This window comes from Pyrus communis, chromosome 14 (assembly GCF_963583255.1).
Source record: "Pyrus communis chromosome 14, drPyrComm1.1, whole genome shotgun sequence".
Lineage (NCBI taxonomy): Eukaryota > Viridiplantae > Streptophyta > Magnoliopsida > Rosales > Rosaceae > Pyrus > Pyrus communis.
Genome location: NC_084816.1, coordinates 6,815,040 through 6,831,723, shown reverse-complemented (window position 1 = coordinate 6,831,723; position 16,684 = coordinate 6,815,040). Strand labels below are relative to the sequence as shown.

The window sequence follows — 16,684 nt, the reverse complement described above, 5'->3', positions numbered from 1 at the left end:
TTTTGGGTCATGGGTTGGAGTGGATTTTGGAGGGGAAAAAAGGGGAAATTTTAGGTTATAAGTCACCATTGGAGATGGTCTAAGAAAATTAAATGAAGTTGTATTTTTGTTTCTCATAAGTATCCACCCAACCTCCAAATTAAGGGCATACCAGTTTCAGTTTCACAAGTATTCTCTCATGCCATATATGTACTAGGGTATACATATTTAATAAGACTCCCCAAATTGTAAGAACCGTTGACTGGGACATCCTGACTTGTATGTCGTTATCAAAATTAATCCACTAATCCAATTCTAACACATGCTTCTTAGACACAATAGCATGGTTTTGTTTCTTTACTTCGTATGTGGTTTGAAATTGAAAGGATTAGGAATACTTTTCAAAACTGGTTTCCTTAATGTTTGATACCTTAGCTATTTGGGGAAAAAAATGTTCCTAACCCTAGTGATTACGAAATGAGATTTCTCTGGCTTTTTTGTATGAGAAGAAATGATATAAAATTATCGAAATGAAACAATAAACAAGACTCATGCAAGCATGAGCTAAATATGACAAACACTCACGATTCATGCACCAATACGACAAAGGTCACCAAATAGATGAGCTGCAACTTGATAAAACACGACAAATCTCTAACGAGAGTACAGAAAGAGACCACAAAACTCGCCTATAACAAGACTGCATTACCCGGACAACTCAAACTGAACTTCTAAAGAGACTCATCATCCATAGCCATTATACTGATAAAACTGGGTTCGATGGGTGAATTTATTTGCCAACTAAAGAAAATTTATTATAGTAGTCCGGCGTATAAAGCATGTCATGTTACCACAATCACTCCATTCACTCCATAAAATCAAATGCAAAAAGGTTCTTATATGCACGCATTTCCTTTGCACCACAGAAATAAATACAAAGCAAAATAAATCTGTATAAATTAATTACTCAAGCATATGTAGGATAAACTTGTTTTACATACATGTTTCTGAATCAAAGTAAAAAAATAAAAAATATAAAATTAGAAAATAAACTAGAAGAAAAAAAGGGTTTAAACTTCGAAGCAGCATTGGTTATGAAATCCCCACAGAGGGATTCAACAATAAGAACTTTATAGTATACAGAAAAAGAAAAAAAATACAACAAAAACAACGAAATTGAGAGAGTAAAACCCCCCAAAAATTACACTTTTCAGAAGTAATTAAAACAAATAGAGAGATTGATATCACCTTTAATTTATAGCTTCAAATATAATTTTCCAGGTTGAATGTGCTTGGATCCTCCTGATGAATCCAACCATAGTTCTCCAAGAAAGGGTTTGTGAGTGTCTTTGGTGGGTACACAGCAATGTCCTCCTTCCAAACATTTTCATCCCCCAAATCCCTCACTACCTCCCACAAGCAACTGTTGCATTTAAACCCAGCTCCGAAGCTTATCATCAAAACGTTCTCTCCTTTCTTCAACCTCTGCTTTGCCTCCATGTATCCCAACACATACCAGAGGCTGCTTGCTGATGTGTTCCCAAATCTGTGGAGTGTCATCCTTGCAGGTTCCAGATCATACTCACTCAACCCAAGATTTACTCCTATCCCATCGATCACCGCCTTCCCGCCAGTGTGGAGGCAAAAATGATCCACCCCAGTCTTGAAATTGATCACAGCTTTTGGTGATGGGCTAGAAGTAGCCCCTCCCTTAGTGGGCTGTTGGAAGGAGGTCATTTTTTTCACTAGGGTTACAAGCAAAAACCTCACCAGCTCCCTAATGGGTAAAATCTTGGGGGAGATTACCCTTAGGTTGTCCACGAAAGCTCTCGTAGCCGCCTTGGGTAAGAATTTGTCTAGGTGAAACCCTGGATTCCCTTGTGTATCTTCTTGTTGGATGCAGCACCCGTAGGAATCGTCTCTGGCACCGTGATGGGTTCTCACCAAGCACTTCAACTTGAACATGGCTCGGTGTTTTAAGGCCCGTTTGTTGGTCAGTAGAATTGCGCAACCGCCGGACCTGAACAAACAGTTTGCCAGAATCATGGATCTGGCATTGCCTGAATACCAATTGGGGCTCAAGGACTCAGAAGTGACCACAAGTGCATAAACATTTTTGTGCAACTTGAAAATGTTTTTCACTATGTCAACTGAGATGAGGGATGCTGAGCAGCCCATCCCACTGAGGTTAAAGACCTTTATGTCCTCCCTCATCTTGTAGTGGTTTATAATCCTGGAGGACAACGATGGAACAGATGCAAACATGGAGACATTCACAACAAGCACATCAATTTCTGAAGGTGAAATCCCTGATCTGTCAAGGAGTTTCTTGATGCTGTCATGGAAGAACTCCTCCATCTCCGAGATGCTGTCTTCCAATGTGGGACATGATTCCCTGCCTGAGAACATGATTCTTGGAGCATAAGTTTGCTCACCAATCCCTGAGCTCACAATTGCCTTAAGGAGGAACTGGTATTCCGAAAGACCAAGATTCTTGGTCCTCTTGATAATCTCACCTGAGTACTCAGTGTCTAGCTTTCTGTCATCTGTGGGCTTGTAGCACTGGTAGTCCAAAATGTAGCACTCGTGGTCTCTCCTCTCAACAAAAAGCTTCCACATCATAAAAATGAAGAACAAGGCTGAAAAAACGCAGACTAAAGCAAGAAGCTCCATTACAAAATGGGGAAAGAGAGAGATAGATAGATGTGGATGGAAATGTGAGCTTGAAATGGGAGTCTTATAAGAAGAGAGAGGAGGAGGAGGCACACTACATGTGAAGATGCTAAAGACTCTCATTTGCAACTTCTCAACCCCCACCAAACTGATGTGTGTGGCTTAAGCTTTTTGACAAGGAAATGATACCATACAGCTTAATTTTGTCTGTTGTTCTAGCTTGATTTTTCAATTTGATGGCCACGGAAAAATAAAGAGAGGTATCTCGAAGGAGAAAAATATTTGTGTTTATCATTTCCTTTTGATATCAAACTTTATTGCTTAAGTCACATAATAAGCATGGAAAAGTAAATACATATTGGAGATCCCCGGGTTTTAGACTTTTTGTGTAACTTCCTCCAATGAGCAAAATTGCAAACGTACCATGCATAAACCTTGCAAGGTCTCCATATCAAAGAACTACTAGTTGCAAGACATTGTATTTAATTCTTTAAACCTTATAATTTTGGGCATGACCAAAGGCTTCAAAATTTTGTAATATTTTTAAAATGGAAAGGTATTATAGTTCACAGTCAGTAGCCTGCCCGCATTTAAGAGAGATCAGTGGTAGCTCGAAAGAAAAAGAAAAATGTTTTTAATATGGTTTAGAAGAAAGAAAAGATAATATAGATTGCATACAACTAGCTAAATTTCCATAGAAATTGGTTGGAAGAACAATAACCAAGAAAAATTAATTTCTACAAAAGCGGAATTTTTTCTACAATTTTTGTGGAACAAAAAATAATTTGAAAAATTCTCAAGCTGATGTGTGGACTTTTATTCACAATTGACGAGAAAACTCTTCATTAATTTGGCGAGGCCTACATACGTTCGAACGCAGTTCAATCAATGAGACCTGAGTTGCTGACTAAAATTTCTCTTACTCCACTACCCATGGCAAGGCCATAAAACAAGAGAATTAAGGGTATGATTAATAACTAATTCTTTCCTCATCAAAGACTTACTCTTTTATTCAAGGAAGCATCGTCGCATCCAATAGAGGATTCTACAAAAATAATTTTGAAATATTATTAATTTAATAATATCCAGATAGGTTATTCTCAAGCATCTTTAAGATATATCAGCATCTTAAAGATACTTTCCTGTTGCATCCAATGGATATCACACTCTGGCTAGCTAGATGCCGGCACATGGTATATCAATCCCTACACATGTGGTCGGCTACACCTCCTTATAATTAAATACTCATTTTCCATACTTCGCAAGTAAGTTGAAGCCATTTGTTACACGACTAAGCACTAAAATCTCTCTATTTTTAGAGAAACTGACTTAGACATCGTAGATCCATTGGCCAAAACTTCCCCCCACTCCTTGAATGCATGACTTTGGTCTTTGATCAAATGTGTGTTTTTAGGTACAATTTTGTTAAGACTGAATACGACAGAATTTTGCTATGTATCATAATATTGATTTAGATAATAAGTCACGTACTCATGATAAATTTAGCATGAGCAAACTTTTTCGATTCAGGAAAGGACAAGGAGGATGTGAGTTGAACAAGTATGAACAAAGTGATATACTGCTAAAATTATTTATAAGTGTTTCCCTCAGCACGAACAAACTTAAATACATGTTGTATTAACCTTATTGCAATGTTCTTATAACTCAATTAGAGTCCTCAAACAAATAATGAAAATGCTGGTGATCCATAACTGAACATACATTATCACTTACAGTCAACTAGGGTGTTATATATCTTACTTTAATAATAAGTTATATTATTTTAATTTTGGGGATTTTTCTACTGGCTGCTGGTGACTGTTGAGTTTTGTTAGTTTTGTAATAAGCCAGTTGATTTGTGTTGGACTTGGCACTTTGGTAAAACATATATTTATGAGAAAATTGTTTGGTTAGGAACTTGGCATTTATGTATTGACTCTGTTCAGTCTATTCCCTGATTTAGGTGTTAGGTATAAACAATGCCTTCCTAACGAAATGAGTCCAAAACTAGGGCCTCAACTCTCAACTCTCAACTCAAGTTGTACAAAGGTTTTAAGACCTCAAGGGTGCGTTTGTTTGCACTCGTTAGCATTCATTGGACTGGATTAGATTAAGTGGAATGCAATGCCGTGTTTGTTCCGCGCCGAGACAAGCTTTAATAAGACTCGCCCCGACTAACCAAGACTAACGGCTTCACTAGAGGGTCTTAGTGAGACCCCCTGAAATCGACCAGATTGCTAAGACCAACTCCTTGCTTCGCCCTTCTCATATACTATTTTCAAACCTAAATCCCTCAAAATTTGAAAACAAAAAAGGAAAAAAATTATGCACTCTTTCCATTCTCAAAACTAGATCTAAACCCAAAATTCGATAAAAAAAAAAACAAAAGCAAAAAAAACAAAATTGCTATGCGTATGAAACGCACAGCAGTCGTCCATTCACACATGCACAAGAGCCGTTCTAATTACACATGCACTCCAGACTCCTTAATCGCAGACCTTCGTCGTTGACGTCGAAGAAGTAGAACGATGAGAACCCATATGACTCAAACTCTGATATGGGTTCTGATTTGCCAATTGCGTCTTAGAAAAATTAGAAAAAGAAACAAGGGAGATGAACGGAGAAAAATAGGAAGAAAAAGGTGGAGATAAAAAGAGAGAGGGACAAAGAAAAAGAGGGATTAGGGATGGAGAAACATATGAAGGGTGAGGGAAATGAACAGAAAAGAAAAAGGAAAGCATTACAGAGGTTTCTAGAGAGGAAAAATATAGACAAAAGTAAGAATAAAATAATAATAAACCTGAGTTAATAATATAAAATAATAATTATAGTGAATTAAATAATATAATATTATAATTTGTTATTGTTTTTAGTTTTTAGTCCGACACTACATCAAACGTTTCACTAAGTTAGTCTAACTTAGTCTAGTATAAGACAGTTAAGCTTAGTCCCCAAAATTAATCCAATTTGAGATAGTCCGACTCAACAAACGCATCCCAAGAAGAAATTTTGTACAATGTGTCATTCATTTTGATCCACTCACGTTAGGTTCCACAAGTCACTACCAAAAAGTCAATGTATTATATTATAGGAACGAAGGTTTGGAATATACAATGAGTCAACCAAAATTATCATATTTGTCATCCATGTGAGTTGAAGCTGAGGTATTCTACTGACAAATAGAGAAAAATTTTACTAAATCGTAGTGCTAATGATGATTATATATTGTTGGATTTGAACAAGGAACAAAACTATATTAATTACCATTAAGCCTAAACCTCTTTGCAATTCGTGTGGGTGCAGTGCTTGAATCAAATAAGCTAAGGAACAACTAGCTGAATTAGTACAATTACCATGGATTCACGAAAAAAACTAATGGAAGTTGATGAGTTCTTATTGTGAGTGCAAGAGTAAAAGTGCTCTACCATTGGAGCTATAAGTCCACACTTAAGTAGTTGTTCAGAAAATCCTAATTTAATTATATAACTAAAATGTAGTTGTAATGTAACCTATAGCTGAACCTTGCTCCTCATTATATTTGGCCTCTTGCAATCAACCAGGCCTTGAATTTTAAATTATTACTTTGGCGATTAAACGGATGAAGCTGAAAGGCTGAAAGGCTGAAAGCAAACCCTAATAAACACGACAGTTTGTAGCTATCGCCAGTTGATACATGCATTGGATTTTGCTAAATTGTACAACGGTTCGATGGTTGGAGACTTAATTACCATTTATGCATTGACTTTCTATTACTTGTTTTACGCGTTAGGTATATAAACACAGTCATTTATGAGTTCACGCTCCCTCAGTCTTTCTCTTCGATCGCGTGAGAAGGAAGAAAGGGATATGTTACGTGTAGGGACTCAAAGTCAGAGTTTTTCAAGCTTTAAGAGGTTATGAAGAAAATTTGTACAAGGCGCATGCTCTTTCAAATGGTTATGATCTCTATTCATCCTATCCTAGCTAGCTCCTACAAGTCAATACCAAACAAACTATATATGTTTAAGGTAACTATAGGAAATGAGCACGTTTATCAATATTTAATTAATAATTTAATCATCAAATTTTATGTCATTTAATTTACAAAATTTTGTTTGCAAATTTAGTTTCCTGACATTACCCGTTAATATTCATTACGCATAAAACCCTTTGCTACTCACGCGCGTTGCTTTTTTACACACAGAAAACATGCCGGAGAAACATACGTTAAGTTAGCTCACAAAAAGTTCAACTAGTTGGAGTTGGGATCATTTACTAGTAGTGGACGTTTATATATGTTGAGATATAAACGGAAAGTATTTTAAAGATTTATTTAATTTGAAAATTTATTTTGAGGTATAGATTTAATTAGGGATTTAATTTGATTTAACTTGTTTTAGGTTTTCTTGTCTTGTGGACAAAGATTTGATTTGAGAACTTTCGTGTGGGTGCTGAGATAATTTACATTACATGGCTGTAGACATCGAAATTTCGGTGAAATGAATGTTAACCAATAATTAAAATTTCAACGCTCACGTGTCACATAAATTTTACATTTAGCGTGTGACTCAACGAAAAATCGAAATAAATTGGAAAGGTCATCAAATAGGACACGTGTCAATATCTGGCAGAAATGATTTATTTCATCTGATTATTTAAATCCAAAAAATCAAGTTTTGGAATTCTATAAATAGGAGGCCAAGACATTCATTTCAAGGAGGGAAGAAGGAAGAAGGAAGGAGAAAGGAAGGAAGAAGAGAAAGAAAGAAGGGAATTCACATTACACCAAAACCTTGAAGCCTCGAAACTCTAAAGCTCTCAAGCAAATCCCGAAGGATCAAGAAAACACTCTTCGTTCTTCGTCAAATCCTCCTTCAAAGGTCAAGCCCCAACGGCCCTTGAAGAACTTCCACCGACTCAAGATCAAGCCCCGACGGCCCCTTGAAGAAAGTGTTCATCATCCGTTCATCCTAAGATCAAGCCCCAACGGCCCTTTGGATCAACAACCTCAACAAATTCACACATCCAATCGTTCTTCAAGATTAAGCCCAAAAGCCCTTGAAGATCCGTTCATCCATCAACCCTCAAGATCAAGCCCCGACGGCCTCTTGAAGAAATCCATACACTCAGTCTTCAAGATTAGGCCCAAAAGCCCTTGAAGATCCGCTCATCCATCAACCCTCAAGATCAAGCCCCGACGCCCCCCTTGAAGAAATCCATACACCCAGTCTTCAAGATCAAGCTCAAAAGCCCTCGAAGATCCGTTCATCAACTGTTCATCCCTAGATCAAGCCCCGACGGCCCTTTGGATCAACAGCTCATCCACAAACCTACACCCTACGAAGATAGAATCAGAGGATCAAATTACAAAGAGATTGTAACCCCAAAATCATTAAACACAAAAATATTATTTTGTACACGGTATTCTTGTTTCTTGTTTCAGGAATTTTTCGTGTTTACAAATTTGGCACGCCCGGTGGGATTATCTCTACCTCTCATCTCTGTCTCCGTTCAAGATATTCAAGCACAGTCCATGGCTTCAAACAAAGAACAAGTCATGACTATCGGCACTACCTCCATTGAAAAACAACTGGTTCAGATGAAGGAAACAATTGCAAGGCTGATAAAGACTGCAGAGGAAAAAAACTTGCAAACCGCCGGACTCATCAACCGTCTAGAGGCACAGCATGGCGTCAAAGTGAAACCAAGCTCTCTTCCAACTAAGAGGATCGAAGAAGGCTTCAACCCAAATGCCTACGAACTCATGTCAAAGGCTAGGCATGACTTTGTTTCCTCTTCAAATCTTGGAAAGAAGGTTTCAAACACCGTCAACGACAAAGATCGCGACCTCACCGAGACTCAAAAGAAGTTGAAGGAGCATGATTATGGAGTTGACAACAACAAGGCTGAACTTGGCTTCACACCAAATGCACCCGTGAAGATTTCAAGCAAAGTGAAGAAAGCTAGCGCTCAACACATCATCGTGAGCATTGAACAAGACCAAGAAGAACCTAAACCCTCCCCTCGGACGTCGGTCTTCGATAGGATGAGCCATTCAAGCTCCAGAACTTCAGTGCTTAATCGCATTGGTGGTCAAGACCGAACCTCTGTCTTCAAGAGGCTTAACGCGCCGACATCCCAAAGCTCTGTTTTTGAAAGGTTGTTAAAGCCTAAGAAACAAAGCAACACAGCTATCTCTCATCTGCAACGATCAGCTTCAGAAAGATTTGGAAAGAGGAAGACAACACCAAAGGAAGAAAAGCTCGATGGGTTAGGAGAAAAAGACGACGCTCGAAGCTTGATTCCTTCAAGGATGGAGCGCCAAGCAATCCTAGAGGTCGACACAAAAGGACCACTGAAGGTAAGGAGGCGCATCATCGTCCACACTGGCAAATCTTCATGCCAACAAACCCAAGAGAACGACACTGAAGAAGAGATCCAAGATGTTTTCTACATCACGGTTCAAGAAGGTAAAGAAGACGAAAGCCCGAGGAAATACTCAGAGTCCCTACTCTCCGACCCTGATCCAAGCGGCAGTACAACCATGCAAGTCATGACCACTGGAGCAACTTCAATCGAGGAGCAGCTAGCTCAGATGAATGAAGCAATCGCAAAGCTCACACGGACTGTGGAAGAGAAGGACTTGCAGATTGCCGCACTTGTCAACCAACTAGATGCGTTGCCCGACGTGAAAGTCGACCCAAATATTGGCCTATTAAAGAAAGAAGACGACGAAGAAAATGAGCCACCAGCGGAGAAAGTTGAAGAGAAGCCGAAGCTAGACCAAGCAACGGCATTCATGGGATCTCTCTCTATCCAGCAGCTACAGGAGATGATCGCAAACACTATCAAGACACAGTACGAAGGAAGCTCGCATGACTCCGTACTGTACTCAAAGCCTTACTCCAAGAAGATTGATGCTTTGAAGATGCCAAGGGGTTATCAGCCCCCAAAATTCATGCAGTTCGATGGAAAAGGCAGCCCGAAGCAACATGTCGCCCATTTCATTGAAACTTGCAACAATGCTGGGACAGAGGGAGACTACCTCGTCAAACAGTTCGTGCGTTCGCTGAAAAGTAACGCTTTTGACTGGTACACTGACCTCGAACCTGAGTCTATCAACAGTTGGGACCAGCTAAAAAGGGAATTCCTCAACCGTTTCTACAGCACTCGTCGTACTGTAAGCATGCTAGAGCTGACCAGTACGAAACAGTGGAGAGATGAACCTGTCATCGACTACATAAATAGATGGCGCTCCTTAAGTCTGGATTGCAAAGATCGGCTTTCTGAAACCTCTGCCATTGAGATGTGCGTTCAAGGCATGCAGTGGGGACTACACTACATCCTTCAAGGCATCAAACCACGAACATTTGAGGAGTTAGCCACCCGCGCCCATGATATGAAGTTAAGCATCACCCGTCATGGGAAGAAAGAACAGATCGCCGACTACAAGAATGACAAAGTTTTGGGGCCAAAGGTGGATAAGGCTGCGTGGAAACCCACCAAGGAAGTAATGACGCTCAACACAACTCCAGTCAAAACCCATACACGAGGCAAGGCGATTCAAACCGAAGCTTTTCGTGATCAAGAGATACGTAGACGCACTTTGAAGGAGCTTGAGGAGAAGACTTATCCATTCCCCGACTCTGACGTGGTTGCCATGTTAGATGACTTGCTGGAAAAAAAGGTGATCAACCTACCTGAGTGTAAACGGCCGGAAGAGATGAACCGTACTGACAGTCCAAGGTACTGTAAATTCCACCGCTTCATTGGTCATCCGACGGAAAAGTGCTTTGTGCTAAAAGATCTCATCATGAAGTTGGCTTAGAAAGGGATCATCGAGCTAGATCTTAATGATGTGGTGAAATCAAACTATACCTCCGTCACTTCTGGCTCTTTGAACTCAAAATCTTCACCTCAACCGCTGGGGGCATGCTCCAAAACCATGTCAGTCAAGTCAAGTGAAGTTGAAGGATGGACTTATGTCACTCCAAAGAAAATGCACAAGAAACATAGGTCTCCTCCACAAGTTCACCAATCGGAAAGGGGGCAAAGCAGCTACCGTCAACCTTCAAAGCTACATGAAAGTGTTGAGGATGATGAAGTTATGACACAAAGATCGTCCGTTGCCATTACGATACGCGATTTCTTCCCAGAAGACTTCTTCAATCACTCAATCAAGACTCCTTGCTATGAAGATTGCAAGGAATGCCTCTCTAAGATCGTTTGACAAAATCATCAAAAAAAAAAAAACAAACGCTCCTTGTCCGCACGAGCATAAAAGGCGACAACAAAAGCTCCTTGTTCACACGAGCCTAAAAGGTGACAACAAACGCTCCTTGCCTGCACGAGCTGAAACTGCAAACGGCACCAAAAGCTCCTTGTCTGCATGAGCTGAAACTGCAAACGGCACCAAACGCTCCTGGCCCGCAAGAGCATAAATTGTGTACGGCAAAATCATCATCAAAACCATCACTCATTTGAACTACGTTATGACTTGATCTCTTCTTTGGAAGAGTACGTAGGCAACTTGAAACTTCAAAACTTCAAGTACAGTCACATCAAAATAAATAAATAAATGTTTCAATAAAGAAAGTCAATTTTATACATATGTTACTATATATATATTCTCTATTCAAAAAAAAAAAAATGCAATTTTCTTTGTATAAAAAAAATGCAATTTTCTTTGTATAAAAAAAAATTAAATTATAGTTTCTTCCCAATTACAAAAAAAAAAAAAAATGCAAAATATATATATGTATGTGTATATATATATTCTCGGCCCAAACAACTGGAATGGCCTCTTAGAGGCCTCTTGGACCCTCTAAACCTTAAGGCCCGTGACAAAATATCCACCAAATCAAATGGAGTGCACCACAGCTCAAGGCCTCAAGAATTCAGAAAGAGAGCTTATTCTCACCACTGTCTTCATCAAGCTCCCTCCACGTTGGCGCAATCAATCTCGCCAACACAACATCATCATCAGCCGCATCAGTCTCTCTCTTCAATCCCCATCCGCACACAAGCCCCAGCTAAGGAACACGACCCAATAGCTAGGCCCACATGTTGCACACCAAGTTCCAAATCCCTGCTCGCTGATCCTCTACTTCAACAACTCCATCTTCTTCGTCTCGGCTGTTGACATCGACAAGCTTCTCCAGCACGGCGATTCGTCGAACACTAGCAGCTACCGATTCGATATCTGGCATCAAGCCCATCAGAGCATCGTGCAAGTCGAGAATCTTGAAGAGCTTCTCGGGCGACCTCCGGCTGATGCTGATGGTCTCGGCGAATACTCCCTCCCTCACCAAACGCCACGCCAAGATCTCCGTCATCGGCGCTGGCAACGTCGGCATGGCCATCGCCCAGACCCCACCGCATCCCAGATCGCTCGCCAAACACAATTCCAACCCCAAACCCGAAACCCAGCAGCCGGTCTCATTGGAAAGCGGACGCTCGCGGAGTTCCAAGCCCAGCAGCAGAACCACTACAACCCCTACCAGAATCCGAGCCAAAATCTCTATCTCCGCTCCCTCAAGGCCAGAACTTTCCAGCACTCCTCTCCGATTTCGCCGTTATCTCCGATAGACTTCTCATCTGGGTCATCACTTTCAGGCTCCGAGTCTTCGTTTCCGTCCACCTCGATTTTGCCTCATCAGCGATTCGGGTTGCCTATGCTTCAGCAGCTCCACCCTCAGCCCATTAACCAGCCAGCACCAGTTTCTTCATCTTCTTCATCGAAAGCGTCGTCGGTTTCGGTTTCTTTCCCTTCTGTGAGAAGAAGCGGCGGAGCTCTGGGTTGCGGGTTCGTTCGTTGGTTCTCTCTCCGATTTTGACTTACCCAGCAAGGGTATAAAATCACACCAGCACCTCAAGCTGGGCAGCAAAAGAATCACCACCACCAAATATCCCAAAGGAAGACTGATGGTGGTTCGAACAACGCTGATGATGGGTTAAGAGCTGCTTCTGGGTCTTCATCAGGTACTGTGCAGAGGCAGACCCTTGTTTTCGACAATTCATCGAGAACTCTCAACTTCATGTCATCGAGTTCTCAACAGCAGAACCTGTTCCAGTTTCAGCTGCAGAACCCACATCTGTTGCAAAAAGCAGCAACCCGCTATTGCTGCCAAGGTCCCGAAAAGCGCCCCAGTTTCCTCCAAAGCTCTAATGCTGCTGCAATTGCACAGTTTATTCATCTTTTTAAGAAACGTTTGCAGATGTTTTTACGGTGGCAGTGAAAGAAGCTGCTGGTTAGGTTGGATATGTTATCAGCGGAGGTGAATAAGCCAGTATCTGACGGAGAGGATTCGGAACTTCTAGATAATCGCGCATGTAGATCACGGCAAGTCTACTCTCGCCGACAGGCTTTTGGAGCTCACCGGGACTATCAAGAGAGGCCATGGCCAGCCCCAGTACCTCGACAAATTGCAGGTGGAGAGAGAAAGGGGAATTACTGTTAAAGCACAGACAGCTACCATGTTCCACAACTACAAGCAGAGTCTTAAAAGTGCGAACGACAACAATGGAGACGGTGCTCAAGGAACAGCTGCTCCCTACCACTCTTCAAATTCTCGAAATCCGTGGAATGAAAAATCTGAAATCTTTGGAGGGAAAGGGACTTCAACACCTCACTTTTCTTCAAGAGCTCCAAATTGGGTGGTGTGATAGTCTCGAATTCCTGCCAAAAGAGGTTTTGCCGGCATCGCTCTCTTTTCTGAGCATCCTAAAGTGTTCTTCCCTGGAGAAGAGGTGTCAGAAGAAGACGAGACCTCCTGCGTGCACAACAACCCGACCCGGATCAACCACCAGCACCTGCTGCTTTTGAGTTGAGACACATGGAGGCTGGCAATGACAACCACAATACGCCTCTCCTGGTTTCCAACCACAGCGGCCAGGAGGACGGCGGAGAGGAGAAGATCGAATTTGTTAAGCAGTTCGGCATCGGGTCCAAGAGGCTGTGGAAAATTGCCGGCCCTGCAATCTTCACCGCCCTCTGTCAGTACTCCTTGGGTGCCCTCACTCAGACCTTTGCCGGGTTTGTCAGTGATCTCGAGCTAGCCGCCGTCTCCATCGAGAATTCTGTCATCGCGGGACTCGCCTTCGGTGTCATGTTGGGTATGGGAAGTGCATTGGAAACCCTGTGTGGACAAGCGTACGGTGCGGGTCAGATCCGGATGTTAGGGGTGTACATACAGAGGTCGTGGATCATTCTGCTGGTGACAGCTTGCGTTTTGGTCCCCGTCTATGTGTGGTCCCCACCCATTCTCGAGCTAGTTGGAGAGACCACCGAGATTTCCGCCGGGAAGTTTGCAGTGTGGATGCTTCCACAGTTGTTCGCCTATGCCCTCAACTTTCCAATTCAAAAAAAAAAAAAAAAAAAAATTCTTACAAGCACAGAGGAAAGTTAGCGTGATAGCCTGAATCTCAGCTGCAGTACCTGTAGAACATGCAGTCTTCAGTTGGTTGCTGATGATTAAGCTCGGCTGGGGTCTGACTGGCGCAGCGATCACACTCAACGCCTCCGATGCCTGCAAGGCCGCCTTGGAGAAGAAGATCGCAAAGCTCACTCCGGCCACCGTGGTCAAAATCGGCGAAGAACTTCAGTGACCGCTGTCAAACGACTAGCCGATCGTGAAGCTCGATGCTTTGCACTACTTCAAGCTATGGCTGCTTCTGCACCTCCGCCATGGCTGCTGCCTTTGAATGTGATTGACAAAAGCAAAGTATGTCAACTCACACCCAAAGATCTCATCCGTCTGCTTGCCTCTGCTGCTGCCTTTGAATGTGATTGACAAAATCAAAGTTTGTTAACTCACACCCAAAGGTCTCCTCCGTCTTCTCTCGGACTCGGCCTGGGTTTTCACCCACAAACTCAGCCTTGCAGATCACCATATAAAGAAAAAAAAAATGATGGAATCTGGATGGACAGCACCATTCAAAAAAAAATATATATATATAATAAAAACAATGATGGTGCTTCTGGAACCATGTGCAAAAAGACAAAAAAAAAATATATATATATATATATATATATAATAAAAAGAAAGAAAAAAACAATGATGGTGCTTCTGGCACCATCTGAAATATATATATATATATATATATATATATATATATATATATATAAACGAATGGTGGATCAGTGCCACCGAAAGCAAAGAAAAGTAAAAAAAAAAAAAAAAAAAAAACAAATAAATAATAATAAATAATAAAATAAAATAAAAAGGAATGATGATGGACGGTGATGTATATGTTTTATCTGTATTTAGCACAATACACTGAATAAAATAAAACATGTCCATTAATCTCCAAGAAATTACAAGTGTGTACCAAAAAAAAAAAAAAAAAAAAAAAAAAAAAAAAGATGGAGCTTTCACAAAGGATGTTCACGTGAAGCCCCATTACTTGGCAAAACTCTAGAAGCGGAAGGCATCGGAGCAGAAGGCATCGGAGCGGGAGGCATTGAAGCTAGAGCATTCCAGGCCTCAATACTTGGCCAAACGCTGGAAGACCCAGGAAAAAGGTGCCTCTGGAGGAAAGACGAAAACCTTTGACGATCGCTTTGAATCCGACCTTCAGATTCTTGCAGCTCATCAAGCTTCCTCTTCATGCCCGTCGAATAGTTGTTTGCAAGCACGTGCAAACTTCTATTCTCATACTTCAGCTGCTTGATCTCTTGCTTGAGACTTTCCACCTCTGCCATCAACGATTCAACCTGACGGGAGCGAGCAAGTAGGCGTTGGCCCATGTTGGACACAGAGCCTGCACACTGAACACTGAGAGCGAGGGACTCTTGAACGGCCAACTCATCGGACCGTCCTGACAGCAGCCTACTATCTTTTGGAGTGAGGAGGTTCCTAGCTACTATTGTAGCTGTTGTGGCGTCCTGCATCACGGAGTCTTCACCTGTAAAAGGACCGTTAGAAGATAAAAAAGAAGGGCGCCATACATTACCTTGACCGGGTGCAACCGGATCGCTGCTGAGACTCAAATCTAAGCAAAGGTTCGATGAGTTAGTCATTTTTTCAAAGGTGTTCAGAGAGAATGGGTGGATGAAGATAATTCTCAAAAGGCCGGAGACGATTTTCAAGAATGGGCAATTTTCAGAGTGTGTATGTTGGAGTGATCGATACCTCTGTAAAAAGCCAAGCGACACGACCACCGATTCAAAAATCCGGATTTTCCTGCGTGAAGTTCGGCGACGCGTTCGCGGCTTTTTCAGAAAATGCGTTCAACTTTGTCAAAAGATATCTGACAAAGTCGAGAACACGTGGAGGCCATCATCGCAACTACACGTCTTTAGCCGACAAGCGCAAAGTTCGGCGACGCTTTCTCTGCTTTTCAGAAAACGCGTGCAACTTTGTCAAAAGTGGCGCTCGTTCAGAAATCGAAGAGGCGTCGTTCAGAAATCGAAGAGGCGTCGTTCAGATATCGAAGAGACGTTTGTCGACAAGGGTAAAAGAACGGTACCACCACTTGCTATTAAGAAATCCCTATATGTGTCGACCTTCGTCTCTTATGGCAAGGCAGACCTGAAGAAAATGCCCAACTCTTCCTCACCTCTGAGGGCGCACTCCCAGCAAAGCCTCTCGAAATACACAATTCTTCTTCTTCCTTTGAGAAAACCTATTCAACCTTTGAAGATACCAGATGCCTGGAGTACAGATGACCCAGGAGGAAACGATAGATTGAAGCATGTGCTGATTCATTCACCGCTTCTTCAAAAGCAAAGGTATCTCATATCATCAAGGGCGAAAGCAAAGGTATCTCATATCATGCTTTTTCCCTATCTTTTCCTTTGCCCTTGTTCTCACCTGCCAAGACAAGGACAGAGAAAGCAATATGTCGGAACCTCCACTCAAACCAGTTGCCACCAAGAAGTGAAGCACCATTTAAATGCAACGGTTGCATTCAACTCCTGCATCGGAGGACAAATACTACAAGAGAAGATGCTAAACCTGCATAAGGAAATACCACTTCTGCAAAGGGGAGCAAGTAAGGTAAGTGAAAATGATACATCGAAGCATATGGAGACAAGCACAACAAATATATG

At 41.6% G+C, this 16,684-nt stretch overlaps 2 protein-coding genes across 2 annotated transcripts; one reads left to right on the top strand and one right to left on the bottom strand.

Moving 5' to 3' along the window:
* Positions 1-1,038: 1,038 nt before the first annotated feature.
* On the bottom strand, positions 1,039-2,666 carry LOC137716585 (3-ketoacyl-CoA synthase 12-like). The gene has a single exon (XM_068456033.1). The coding sequence runs from the start codon at positions 2,650-2,652 to the stop codon at positions 1,243-1,245; it is 1,410 nt and encodes a 469-aa protein (XP_068312134.1). The 5' UTR covers positions 2,653-2,666; the 3' UTR covers positions 1,039-1,242.
* Positions 2,667-13,466: 10,800 nt separating this feature from the next.
* LOC137714285 (protein DETOXIFICATION 33-like) lies at positions 13,467-14,238 on the top strand. Its single transcript, XM_068453529.1, has 2 exons — positions 13,467-13,963; positions 14,091-14,238. The coding sequence occupies exons 1-2, from the start codon at positions 13,467-13,469 to the stop codon at positions 14,236-14,238; spliced, it is 645 nt and encodes a 214-aa protein (XP_068309630.1).
* The last annotated feature ends 2,446 nt before the right edge of the window (positions 14,239-16,684 follow it).